The 14017-nt window shown below is 42.7% G+C and overlaps 1 protein-coding gene across 11 annotated transcripts in view; it reads right to left on the bottom strand.

Moving 5' to 3' along the window:
- Positions 1-14017, bottom strand: part of STXBP5L (syntaxin binding protein 5L) — a 194221-nt gene that overhangs the window by 5721 nt on the left and 174483 nt on the right. For 5 of the 11 annotated variants that reach the window (XM_064644486.1, XM_064644488.1, XM_064644489.1 and 2 more), the window contains 6 exons: positions 8916-9017; positions 5045-5284; positions 3774-4134; positions 2652-2817; positions 687-798; positions 97-317 (listed from right to left, as the gene is read on the bottom strand). In XM_064644486.1, coding sequence (XP_064500556.1) covers positions 97-317; positions 687-798; positions 2652-2817; positions 3774-4134; positions 5045-5284; positions 8916-9017 — 1202 coding nt within the window. The remainder of the gene's footprint in view (positions 1-96; positions 318-686; positions 799-2651; positions 2818-3773; positions 4135-5044; positions 5285-8915; positions 9018-14017) is intronic. The other 6 variants (XM_064644494.1, XM_064644491.1, XM_064644493.1 and 3 more) reach the window with 2 other exon arrangements.

Below are 14017 nucleotides of genomic sequence, written 5' to 3'. Positions count from 1 at the left end.
GGGAGAGAACTGCACTTTACCTTCCCAAAGGGAAGCAAAGGCTCAGTTGCAGGGTTGGCAGTTCTTAGTTTTGGGTGTATGGTGCCAGGGCCCTACCTCGTGTGCATGTTTGGAAAACGCCTCTGCGCTGGCCATCATGCTTGCAGTCCTTTCATCCAGCTCTCCCAGTTTCTGTCCTCTCTCATCAAGGGCAATGCGTGCACGAGTCAAGTCCCCAATGACTCCTCCCGCAGCTCCTCTCACGCCTTCAATCCCACCTGATCCAGGGATGTGCTGGGCGAGACTGCGAGAGGCTTTTCCTGCCGTAGCCTCGCCAACTGCAAAGGAGAAAGGGACAGACAGGAATAAGTTCCTGGCTGTGGCTCTGTCAGTGCTTCTCAATCTCCCGCTGCAGCCTTGCAGCAGTGATGCCATTTGATGGGCAGATGGCACATGTGGAAGACATTGCTCTGTCACCAGCACATCTACAGTGCAGTCGGGTGCCCCTCCCTCCATTGCTCAAAAGAAACTTCCAAGGTGAAGGAATTATGGGAAGGCAACCAAGGACCCTCCCCTCCCTTCATTATATCAACTTTCTGTAGATGATTTAAATCTCATGTACGACTCCATTCCTAGATGACAAGGGCAGGGTGGTCCTGTGAATGACTTTCTGCCAAAAAAACCCCCAAACCCAATAAATTACTCACAAAGCTCCTCTCTGTCAAAAGCTTGTCCACTTCCTCCAAAAAGTCCTTTGAGAAAACCTCTGTTTTGGGCTTCTGGTGTTTCCACAGGAGTAAACAAATCCCCAAGCATGTCCTAGCAAAGCCAGCAAAATGTCCATGTGAAAAATTAATGAGGTCAAACCAGTCCTAGGTGCTTTCTTTATTTGCATTAACAAGCCACATGCACTGGATCTAATTAACTAGTTTTTAAAAAGAGTCTGTTGTGTGAATACTATGGTGTGCTTAACATTCATGTTTCCTGGCAGGCAAATGCTTGGGCTAACTAGATTCACTCATGCTTTCAAAGGCACTTGCCTTGTCACTGCCCACGCCCATGTTCTTTACCAGAGACAAAAAATTTTAAGTAATGCAGGATGAAAATACCAATGATAAGATCACATTTTGCTTAGAAACTGAAGAGGTGACACTATACTTGAATAAACAATTTGTTGTTTATTATTTGGTTTGCTTTAGTGATTACCCAGGCAAGCTGGGCAGTCACTCCGCTTTTTATAACATACCTGAATTCAGTGCTTGATAGCAGCTCAGAGGGTTTGGTGGTTTGTTGTTTGTTTGATTACCGTAGGGTTTGTTTGTTGTTTTGTTTTAAACAAAACCCCTTACCTTCCATACAACCTTCCCACTGTTATTGTGCCATCAGTAATGCTAAATAAGGCACTGTCATGGTGACTGCTCCATCTTGGAGCAGTCGACCCAAACAAATCTCAGGCTCAGATTTATTTGCAGCAGTACTAGGAAAAGCCAGGTCTCTGAAATAAAACTGATAAAGAAAGTGTGCAGTCCCAATAGTGTTTGACACCAGTGAGGCTGTGTGCACTGGGAACAGTTGCTGCCCTGTTGCTCAGCTCTGTGTTTGCTCATCCAAGCCCCAACAGGCAGATACAGCTGTTGTGTTGCACAAAGCACTTGCTCCTGGGAGGCTGAGTGCTAGGACAGCGCTGTGACTCACACTTACTGCTCCTCTGCACAGTCACCTGCTCTGGGGAGAGAAATTACTGCAGCCCTTGGAGCTTAAGTGGAGGCTCTCATGCAGCCTAGCTTTGTTTTCCTAGGTAGCATGTGATACTGGGTCATCTGCTTTTTGTACACATATAAGAACTGTGCAAACCTTTTTTTGCATAAAACTAAAGATAAAAGCAGCCCTAGTCCAGCAGTAAATAGAAGCAAGGGCCTAATTTCCCTTGGTTTGGTTGTTGTATGATGCTATTAAGGCTAATAAAAAAAATTAAATCTGGCTGGTAACAGCCTCTCACTGTAGGCCCATAGTCTAAGATACATCAGTCAAACCTTTTGATTATTTTAAAATCGGTTCCCTACAAAATAATCCCTTCTCTGATGCGCAAAAGCTTGTGTGCAATGCTCGCTCCTCGCAGTGCTTTTTCAGACTTGAGACAGACAGTGATGCAAGTTGAGCAGCTCAGCACATGTTATTCCCTAGGGCATAATGAGTGCTGGCAGGACTATTTCTTTTATATTTCCATCCTAGTTTACTGCTAATTATATAACCTAGAACTTATTCCCCCCTCTTTTTTTTTCCCTTTTATTACTCATGTTTCTCCCTGTAACCTCTCACAATTCCTTCTCTTCAGTAAATGACATTTTCATTTGCATTTTCATTGTAAAGAAGACCCCAAACCAGCCCATATCTAACATTGTAAAGACTTATTGCACTTATTGCACTTTCGCTAGGTGCAAGTGACAGTGCATGAAAAAGCCCAAAGAACAATAGAGCTGCTGACCTCTCTCTGTTGCTTTGGCATCATTCAGTCAGGGCAAGTGGAGAGGAACATATCTGTCCTGCTCCTGCAGCACAGCCTTCATTTCAAACGCCAAAGTCTAGCAGTAGATGTGTGCCAGTTTACCCCTGACGAGTCAGGTCACTGGCCCTCCCACACAAAGGCACCACAGTAAGAGTTTGAGCCCTACCTGTAGATTGTCACACATCTCCTGGCTGTATGTCAGGCGCTGGATCTCTGTGGGAGAGCTGAGATACAAAGCCTGCCCTTCATTAGTGAAGCAAAAGGTCCGTGCTATCCTCATGTCTGTTACAGGCAAATAGTTCATGTCCAGCAGTGGGCGAAAACTGGGCAAACTGAGAAGAAGCAGATTGCCAGGTTACTCACCAGGTACCACACATGGTACACCTGCTCTGTGGCTGCATTTTAAACTGACATTTAAGTTTATGCTTTTCATAACTGGAACAGTTAAGTGTAGCTCTAAGCTGAAAAATTCTGCCATAAACATGCTGTCTTCTCATCATACTTCATTTGCTTGAATAGAGAAGTTTCACCTGCCTTGCCTCAATGACCCTAAGGCTTCTGCTACTGTCTGGATGTGCATGTGGCACAGTACAGTTTGTGTAATGTGGCTGGGCAGTTTGTAGGGTAAGGCTTGTCCCCAGTTACCCAGGGACGTCTGCAGGAAATGGCATGGCAGGGCCCTGCTTCCAATCTGTGGACAAAGGCTCCAGCAGCGCCTTTGCTGTCCTCCAGCTTCTCATGGTTTGCTGTTTTGGACAGCACTTTCTAAAATTTAGATGGCCTAGCCAGGGAAAGGGGGTGCAGCAACGTGAGGGTATAACCATAGGGCTACTGCACAGTCGGCACCCCGGGGGAGGTGACAAGGAAGGGAAACCAGGTGCTCTGAACAGGAAGTCTCCAGAAAAGGCAAGAGTGGGACTTGCTACTTCACATGGGATAAACAGTATCCTGCTATGGCTGAGTTCTATACTCCTCTATACCTGAGCCCCCATAACTGACCAAAATTATCAGTTTTCTTTTACAATAGGTAAAAACCATGAGCCATCAGCAGTCACAGGTACAGGATTTCTATGAAAAAAAGGAGCTGGCTTTGCTGTGCCCCTGCCTTAACTCCCCACATGGAGACAGCCCAAGAAGCAGGCCTGGCTGTGGCAAGGCAGGGAGTTAAATGCACCCACCGGGGAGTTAATGCAGAGCATCAGGCACTCAGGACCAAACACATGTGGAATGTGGTGGCACTGTGCCACCTCTTTGCTTAGTTTTGCCACAAGATTAGTTAGATAAGTACCTCAGTGTCATGATGTGCCCATTGGCACAAAAGCACGCCAGACAGACGCTGTTACAGAGGGTGACCACATCTGCTCGCAATAAAAAGGACGTTTCGGTGATGTTGTGGACATAAAGACATGTTTGGGAAGGCAATGAGAAGACTTTGGCTTGTTTTTCTGAACAAATGACTGCAAATTGATGATCACCCATATCCTGGGAGGAGGAAGGGGAATGCATGACAAGTTTCCTTTTCCTTGTTTTTTCACCGTCATCAGCACTGTGTGGATCCCTCCATACTTCATACGGTGGATGTGTCAATGTCCCCATGCAGTCCAAGCACGCGAAGGTCAGCACGGCTCCTTTCAGTGTCAGAACAGTGCCTGCAGAATATAATTTGCTCTCACTGACACTGGCACCACAATTAGACTGGTTGTCAGTGCTGCGAATGCGTGCAGCGCAGCTGACATTCAGCTTTTGTAAACAGAGCAAACGCATTAATCTAGCTGAGGTGACAAGTCTTGCTTGCTCAGTTCTTTCTGACTACACAAGAAGGTGACCAAACAGCCTGAAAAAGTATCAGGCAGCCAATATCTATAATAGTGGATATAATACATGCTATTGAATACCATAAAGATAGCCTGTTGTTCATTTCTACATTATACTAGTAGGATATTTATTCCCCAGCAGTAAAACTGCTCTTCTTAGTCTGATGACCTTCCAGAATTGTTTTTCCTAAACAAAGTGTGGGTGGGAAATCTCTGTTCCTGTGCATTATCTGCTTTTCTGTCCGTTTTTTAAGCACATACTGCCTCTCCTCAGACCTGACCTCTCTCAGCCCTCTGTTCTCTTTGCTACACCATCTGTCACTCGCTCAGCCAAGGATCTCTCCTGGTACAGCAACCTGCCAACATTTTTGTTTCCTTTCCTGAACTCCCTTCTGCTTCTCTGCAGCTTTCTGAAAGAGAGACAGCCAAACTGTCACAGCATCCCAGACAGGACTGCACAAAGGACTGTAATTTCACAATATGAAGGAACTCTGCTAATTCCCCCAACCTCACAAGAAACATTTAACTTTGCCCGTGACACAAGGTAATCTCCAGAACTAACACAACCAAAGTGTCTCAGTCCATGAAGCTTCAGGTCCCTCATGGGCATTTTTACCTGTGTGCCTTGCATGTAGCGAGTGACCATTGCTTAATACATATATTGAGAAATTTCTGCCCAATCATGCAGTTATATCCCCAGTCGTACCAAGATAGATAACAAACAGAAAAAGAGCTGCACTCTTACCACTTGGTGACACCATGACTGGCTCTGACTGCCGTAAGTCGTCGCTAGCAGGCAGATTAAGGGAGAGGATTAAAACCATACCGAGGCCCGTTCCAACCCAGAGACAGGGGGAGACAGCAGTGTCGTTCTTTCGGGCAAAGGACTCCATGAAGTACAAAGCTGTAATTGCCTCCTTTGAGTCCCTGTCGATACTGGACACGCTGGAGCTTCGGGAACGGCTGAAGGAGTTTTCCCTATTTTCTGCATAAATAAATACAAGCAAACAGGCATAAGTTGGTATTCCAAGAACAGGCGCAAGCCTGCAGAAAATACAAACTCCCTGTAGGGTACAGAAAATACAGTTTTCGTAACCTGAGCAAACATTCTGACACTAGCACGATACCAGCTTGCTGCCACTGTATAAATAAGTGTGGAAAATGCTGTCAGACCTCATCAGTTAGATCTGCATTAGAAATAGCTGCTTATTATGGAGATTAGCATAGACTAATTAGAATTTACAACAGCCTTAGCTCAAAGGACTTGTTCTAAATAGCACAAAATAACTTTAGATCCATATGTTACCAATGCATTTAAAATTAATCCATGTATCTCATTGCTGCAGGACATGAAGGGAGATGCCATTACCAACTTCACAGCACGTGTCCTTTGCTCTGCTCTTGTTACCATCACTAGGATGTTCTAGCACTGCATTCACAGCCATTGTTTATTGTCAAGCTATTAATAACTGCTCTCTGGGGAACAGACACCCATTGCTAAACTGAGCCCATAACCAAAATCAACTCTGGCTTCCCAGGGAGTGAAGTGAGAAACCTGCTCTGTGCCCTTGGCAACAACTGCAGAGTGAGCTGGCACTGACTGGCTCATCTTCCTGCCCAAGCTTTAGCAGGCAACGTGGAGAGCCAGCTGGAGACAGAGCTGTGTTGTCCTCACTGCAAGTACACAGGTTCAGAGAATCTCTCTGAGCTTTTCAGAGAAAGGTAGCAATGAACAGGGTCTGACTGCTGTAGGGGATAAGGATCTCTGCTTTGCTTTGCCTAGTGCCAGGCAGGAAGTATTGGCATTAGCAGGAACTGTCAGTGGCAACACGATGGAGGCTATAAAGCACACTGAGGCTAAAAAGTTACTGAAGAGGAAAGGAGCCAGAAGGAAGATGGGAGTAGGGCTGGCTGCTAGCAAAACAGTTTGTGCCAGTGCTGATGTTTACCAACCTGTAGTCAAAAATGGGGTTAGATCATTGGAAACCCTACGTATGCTCTTCTGCAACAACAAAAACTGGTCAGGAGGGCCTGGAGATGGAGAAATAGTTGAAGCTACCGGATCTGAGGTAAAGGGCTTGGTTCTGAACCTATCACTATGAAGTAGATCTGTATCTGGTAGGAAATTATCCTTTGTATAGCTCAGAAGAGACTCATCTCTTCAGAGCCAACAGAAGTGTCTGGAAAGAGGAATACTTTCTGCTATTGTCGAGGAATAAAATTAGAAAATTATTTTCTCACATAGTCCAACTTAAAACTGAATTAAGCCTTGTGTTGTATATTTGGCTCCTGCTCTCCACCAAAAGAAGCATTTTTGCTGGTGAACCTCTTCCTCGGACAACATATTGCACCATTGTATTCCCCTACACAGATGCCTCAGTGCAAACTGCTGAAGTCATCCTCTTCACCACAGCTACCTGGGGAAGACTGGAGAGAACCATGGGAAAGCACTACTGGAATTGCACCAAGCATTACTACATACGTATGCTACCTTAAAAGTTGGCATGCAGGGATGAGGGCAAATTCTCCTGCTGCTCTTCCACGCTTGGGCCATCTTTGGTTCTTTGAGGTCATCTTTAACTTGTCAAACAGGAGCTTCACAAGATAGCTGTCATTGGTGCTTCAGTCCCACTCTCATGGAAGAGAAACTTATGTCTACTTGAACTTCCAAACCCTGCCCTCACCCCGTTTTCACTTTCATGTAGGTGCTGTTGTAGCTCTCTAGTTCTGTCTCGGTACTGCTCAGTGTAGCTGCATAAGACTGGGATTGTTGGTACATCTACAAACACAGCTTCTAATACCTTGCGAATTAGTGTCTCCCATAACCCCAAGCACTTGTACTTCTCCTGCAGTGGACTAGTTGGCCCAGCTCCTTCCTGAGCAGTGACAGCTGCCAGGTAAAGAAAGGAAGACAGTAATTTCAAGGCAGAGATCATCCTCCCAAAGGTTACCTCGTTTTTAAAAAAAATGTTATTATGTAATTAATTTTCTCTTTAACAGGTGTATTAATATCACAGTCACATAAAATTCAAATATGGTGGGGCTCAAACTAAGAAAGATGTTGAAAGGACAAATGCAGTTAGTGTAGGCGACAAACACAGAACTTAAAATATATGATGTGCCATTTGCATATGTCATCAAGCTTTCTCCCTCCCTAAATTAACAAGAAATGTTCCTCACTCCTGTGCAGTACAGTTAACTAATACATCTCTGCAAAACTGACACTAACAGATAGAATCTTTGGGACACTTTTGGGAACATACTGTGCCATTTTCTATTAAATGCACTACTCAAACTGAAAATCCAAAGATCAGTAAGACATATGTCAAAATTTGTTGTCATTAAACATATCTGAACAGCAAAGGCTGCAATTGCTATGTGACTTTATTGACTAGCTCTAAAGCAAGGTAGAAATCTCTGCTTTTCCTAGGTTTCAGGATAAAATTTAGTTAAGGCTTGTTTCCTGGGACTCCTTTCTCAAAAGATTCTACCCCAAATTCTTTATCTAGAAACCACTCTATTGTGTCCTAGAGAAACATAAAAGCACAACCTTCAAGAAATTTTAAAACCATGGCATATCCTTTGCTAGTATGATTGCTATGTCTTAAAATGACATTCCGTCTTCTCAAAGTTGACCTGCCGGTCTGTAGCAATCCCTAACCCAATCATCATATTCTGGGGGTTTTTTTGTATATTTTCCTTTTCTCACTCTGCATGATGGGTGTAGCAAGAATGTCAGCTACAACATCTTTTTGCAGAAGTCTGAACCGGGACCACTTCCAGGTACTCCTTGTAACCCAGATCAAAGTTTATTTGGACCCTCTGCTTCAGTAAGGGGACAGGACATTCACCTGTGAAAGGCTACTCAGTGCTCTTTTCATCTTCTCCTCCTTGCAGAACATCCTGCTACATGACACTTTCTCTTAAATGTGCTTCTGCCTCTAGATCGACCCTTGCTTTGAGGAAGCCCAGTATTCCCAGTATTCCCAGCACATATCCAACTCCCAGGATCCATTGGTTCCCACACAGCCATCTCAGACCACCATATCCTTTTTCCTCTTTGTCTTGTAGACTTGGATTTCTTGGCTCTTCTTTTTTCCCAAAGAAGTCTCCAGGCAATTTCTGCAGGTAGCAGCAGAGGAACTGAGAGCACCATCAGAGGGGTCCAGTGTTCCCTGAGAGCTAATGGAGGACTACAGTTTGGGAGATGCTGCTGTTCAGGATGTTAGACAATGCACAGCTCTGAGCAAAAGCATTGCTACCTTCAGTCAGAGTATTTCAAAAAGCTGCATTCCATGCGTTAAGACCACACAATATAGACACCACTACTCTCCTAACAGTAATCCTGCTTTCTTCAAAATGTTTTCATTCAGCCCCTTCCTATGCATGGTTTGGGTTAAAGAGTTGCAGATGGAAAGGCAGGAACCAACTTCCTTTGTGGCACCGGACTGGTTGTTAACTTTGAGCTATGAGCCAGCAGCACACAAACAGAAGTCTTCTGATTTAAAAGCAACTGCAAATCTTCTAACTTGCTGCCCACCTCACCGACAGAAATACACAGGACACTTCAACCCACATGCCAGGTTAAAAACGAAGCCAGTGGTTTTGAGTCTTACCTTTGTTCATCCATGTGCGAGCAGTATAGTGACGCTCGTCGTGTGAGAATGTACTGATTCCATGTAATTGCTGAAGCATTGCCCGTCTGGAAATGTAACCTACTGCCATAAAGTCGCATGCATTGCAAAAGGACAAGAACAATTGAGCCAACCGTCATCATGACATTTATATGAAAGTAGCCCTGAGCAGTTACTGTCCCAGCTCTTTCCTTGCCTGACAGTGTCCTGCTGCAGTGCACTGGTGTCTAGGAGAAGGTTTAATTTAGGGTCTGGGGGTTTTCTGAGAATTTAAAAGATAAGTTGAGTAAATTATCCCATGTGTTTCAACTGTCACCTGTACAGAGCAGAGATTGCAGAGATTTTTTTTTTTTAAACTTTTTTAGCTTCCTTTTGCTTAGCAGAGATAAAGCCAGAATTTCCTTACTTTCCTGCAGAATTAAAAAAAAGAAAAAAATGTATGCTGTGTTCAGGGGAATGTTCTGACTTGTCTATTCTCAGCTGCAAAGCAAAAGCTTTATTAGGGGAACACATCCTCACCTATCATATCTTTCAGAAAATTGTCACTGTGATTTTTCTGAAACAGTGGAGTTAGCATTTATACAGAAGCATAAAGTATTTTTTTTCATGAAGTTAGGAATCAAGAAAACAGAAGTATCACTTGTTACGAGGAATGAAAAAACCCCCAACCTTACAGTGACAAAGATCAACATTTTCACTGCAACTGTTTACATTCATTACTGGAGTTTTGCAACTGACTGTCAGTGTCTTGGATGCTATTTATAGGTCCTTTCCTGGTTTTAACATAGTGAGTAATTGATCTGCTTATGAAACAAATACAAAAAATGACCTTTTTTGACACAGAAATCGATATATTCTGGAAACGAAGTTAAATGGTTTATATCATCCTCACTTGGATAATTCTAAAAGTTTTAATCCCAGATACCAGACTTAACAGAAGCCAATGGAACTATTTAAAATATTTGCCAGTTTAAGATCATCATCTTAAAATTTCAAGAGAAATCTGTCACTTTTAAGATTATATAGTCAGGAAAACATGCAAAGCTCTGAATGCCAGTGGAAATACACACTTAAAGGAATTATACCTCAAACATGAATCTGCACACAGTAACATCACAGAGACACAGAGACCAAACCATATTACTGGTGGCAATGCTTCAGCAACACAGAGGAAAAAGGGGCAGGAAGTAATGCTACAGGGTTTTCACACGTTTGCTTGGCTATAAAAACAGCTTCAAACACCTTTTAATAGCACCACTCTAAAGCTGCATTCCACAAAAAACAATTCACTAGAAAGCAGCAGAAGTTGTCTTAAGCACAAACAACGCAATAAGAGTCTGGCATTTTACTGTGAATGGTTTCCTAACTCAAATAAGTTTCCCTAAAAATACGTTGAAAAGCCTGTGAATATACTGCTTGCAGAGCATTCCAACCAGAGTGGCTGTGTCTATGCTGACACAGAACTCACAGCTCTGGGATGCTCAACCCTGCTCCAGAAAGTTCTGAAAGGTATTTCCCTGAAATTGCTACAGTCAACAGCAGTGTAACCTGAATGGCTTCATGGAATCACACTGATACAAGACTGATGGAAATGACAGCAAATAAAGGCCTGAAAGTGAAAATAGATTCAAGTCACCAGACTTGGATCTTTATTTTGATATTTCCAGAATATGGTAAAGTTCAGGCTTAGGTTTTAGTTGAGCATGTTTTAAAAACAGAATGTAACTGTTAGGGCAGAACTATTCTTCATACTGAAAAGGAAGTAGAAATCAGCATTTTTATAGAAATATAAAAATATGAAAGATCTTTACAGTAAGTAATCTATAAAATATCCATATTTAATTGTATGAATCACTTCCCTTGACTTATACAAGCAACCTGTCTTCACATTAAGATCACGAAGTGTTCAGTTTGGATATAGATTATAAGCTTGAACATATGTTTTTTAATCAAAGACATCACAATTCTCTAGAACTTAAATCCCAGCCTAAACTATCCATTCTGCTGAAGCGTCTTTCACTGATGGTTTGGGAAAGAATAATCTGTTGTATGACTTTCATATCTGGAAGTACCCAAGAATAAGGCAGACAAGAGACATCGTAGAGGATGATGAAGCTATGGCAGTGTAACATCACTGCCTCCATACCTTTCTCATCTGGGCCATCCTTGGTCCTGGGGACCTCTGCCTCAGCCCCAAGTTGACATTAGGGTTAGGGTTCAGAGATCCACAAAGCCTACACCTGCAGGGGTACTGGGGCACACCAAGGGAAGTGCTGTGCATGTAGCAAAACAGTTTATGTTGATCTAGAGTGACAACTAGCAAGGAAAAAATGCTAAAGTTGAGCATGCAGTGCAAAACACATCCCCAAATTCAAACATGCCTAGAGTACAGTGCAAAATTAGCTTAATCTGGAATCAAATCATCATTTAAATTAAAACTGACTAGACAGTCAGTGACTGTAAGAACAACATTTTCAATGAGTTGGTTGTTTCAAAAACAAGGAAAATTTGCAGATTCTTGTAAGTAATCAAGTTGATCCTAACATCCTAGTAGAAATGTACTCCAAGAAAAAACCAAACATGAACTGTATATCTAGCTGAATAGAGTTGGAATTCATGCACCAGCAGCTCACATGCATCCATGCCATTTCTTCCTAGGTCTCTTCTAGCCACTAGACATGCTCTTTCCCAAGGCACCTCACTTTTTCAACAACCTCCTCCCCCTGTTTTTCCAGGGACATAGGGCATTGCAAGCCCTGTTGTGAGCAGATTTAGGCAGACACACACTTAAACTCCATTTAAACCGCTAAGGGAAACCAGTGGTTAGATCTGACAAAGATTATGATTCAATCTAAATGACGACAGTGCCACTGGCTCTTTGCAGTCCAGTGGCTGTAGCACTCAGTAGAAAACTGGAGGCTGTAGACACAAATCAGCCTAAGAGGACTGACTCCAGCCATCCAGCCATCCATGCCTCCTGCATTTTTGGCCACAAGGTATTAAGAGGAACAGCATTCTTCATGTCTCCCTTAGAAGCTGAGCCCTGCTGGCAATGATGCTCAGCTGAGTGGCTGAGGTTTCTGGACCTTCTGGTCCTATTTTTGATTTACTCTGGACCTAATATAAAATATGAATGAGTTCTGGGAAACTCGAACACCATGGGTAGGATCTAGAAACTAGGCTCTCTCTTGCCACAACAACCTACTTTCTAGGCATGTCCTCTAGCAGACTTCCTGGGCAAGTGGCATGTCCCATCTATTTGGTTGGGACATGCGCTCTCAGGACCACTCTCATACTTCATCTTAAAGAAATGGATTGAAGTAGGTGGACTGAATGACTCCCAAGATCAGTTGCCATTATTTTTGATTCATCCATACCACAGAAAAAACAGGCTTTGACCCTTGCTCACATTTATAATCTCTCTACATCTCCTTTCTAAGAGGAAGCAGAAAAGAGAAGGTTTTTATTTTACCTACAAGCACATGCATGCCCATTCAGAAATCTTTGAGTTTGCAGTGCCCAGGAAACCAGAAGTGCTGTGATTTTGCTAAATACAGGAAAAAAAAATAATTTCAGCTTCCTAATAACTTTTTTTAAAAATAAAGCTTTCTGAAGTAAGAAACATACTTTCTGGATATAGCACAAGTCTTCTATGCAACATTTTTATCCGATTCTCTGCACAGACAAGAAATATGATGACAAACTGAACAGTTAGTGGAGACTGTGGTTTACCATAGTGTTTCTAAGTTATTTCCTATTATACTAGTCTTACCAATTACAGTGATGTAAAGTAACTTCAAATGCTATCAAAATTGAAATGCGTTACAAGCAGAACCGACATCATAATCCCCTCCCTGAGAAATAAATGAAAAAAAATCAAGCCAAGTGCTTTTCCATCTGCTATGAAAGCTGAGCTGTGAAAAGCCATGGCATTTAGGGGCCTCATGAAGCGTGGTCCCATGACTGCTGTAACACACCCAACAGATCAGGCAAGTGTCAGTTTGGCTGGCTGCTTGGGCAAGGAAGTTTACCAGAAATCATCCACTCCGCAATATGGAGAGCATTGGCAAAGGGAATGTGGCAGAGAATATGAGCTGTTCTGAAAACCTGCCAGAGAAGCAATAACCTCCTCAGAGAATACATTTCTGCAGCTAACTACCCTTGTGATCAAAATGAATCCCCAACTGTCTTCCTTAAGTTGGGCTTTTGCCTTAGTAATTTATGTCCCGTTCTTTTCTCAGCAGACATGGATAGCTGATTATTCCCTTCCTCTCTATAGTAACCTGCCATGCATTTGAATATGTTGTGCCTTTTTTTCAGTATTTTTCTAGATCAAGAAACCAGTTGTTTCTCTGTTTCCTTGGAGGCCTAGGGCTTTGAAAACTGTCCCAATCATCTTCTTAGTCCATCATTACTTACCTCACATCCACGCGTGGGCTTCAGACTTAACAGACTCAAGAAAAAAAGCCAATGATAAAAACAGAAACCTCCCTCTTCTACCCCCCACCTCACCACATGGGAAGGAAACCTCACAGTCACATTCACTCATCCAGTGCAAAAAAATCCAGTGTGCTATGCATACAGCCCTGCTGGAGACAGCTTAACAGCATAGCCACAACTGACAAGAGAAAAACTGATATAAACTTTATATAAGTTACACAGGAAATACTGCAGTGCACAGCATGACATAGCTGAGTTTGGTTCCTCAGGTTCCTCTGGTTCCTTTTTCTAAGATAAGTACTCAGTATCATGTTTCAGGATCCCAGCTGCAGCACACTGGACTTACAAGAGCAAGTGTCACACACATTTTAATACTGGTATAGGTATGGATCAATCCAAAGGCTATGGAAAACTTGTTACAGAGACCAAAGTAACAGCCTGACATACATACACAGAAAATTATAGTAAAATTTAAATATAAAAACAAACAAAAAGCTTAAAAAAACTTGGCACCAAAACCTAAAGTAAAACCCACCAGGGAAAAAAATCTGGAAGCCTCTGTCAGGCTACCTGTAGGGCTTTTTTAAAAATGTTGACTCTCACAAATACTTTTGAATAATAAAAGAAGTTTAAAGTATATATAT

This window comes from Pseudopipra pipra, chromosome 2, assembly GCF_036250125.1.
Source record: "Pseudopipra pipra isolate bDixPip1 chromosome 2, bDixPip1.hap1, whole genome shotgun sequence".
Classification (NCBI taxonomy): Eukaryota; Metazoa; Chordata; class Aves; order Passeriformes; family Pipridae; genus Pseudopipra; species Pseudopipra pipra.
The sequence above is the reverse complement of the archived record's forward strand: the minus strand, read 5'-3'. Positions and strand labels throughout refer to the sequence as shown.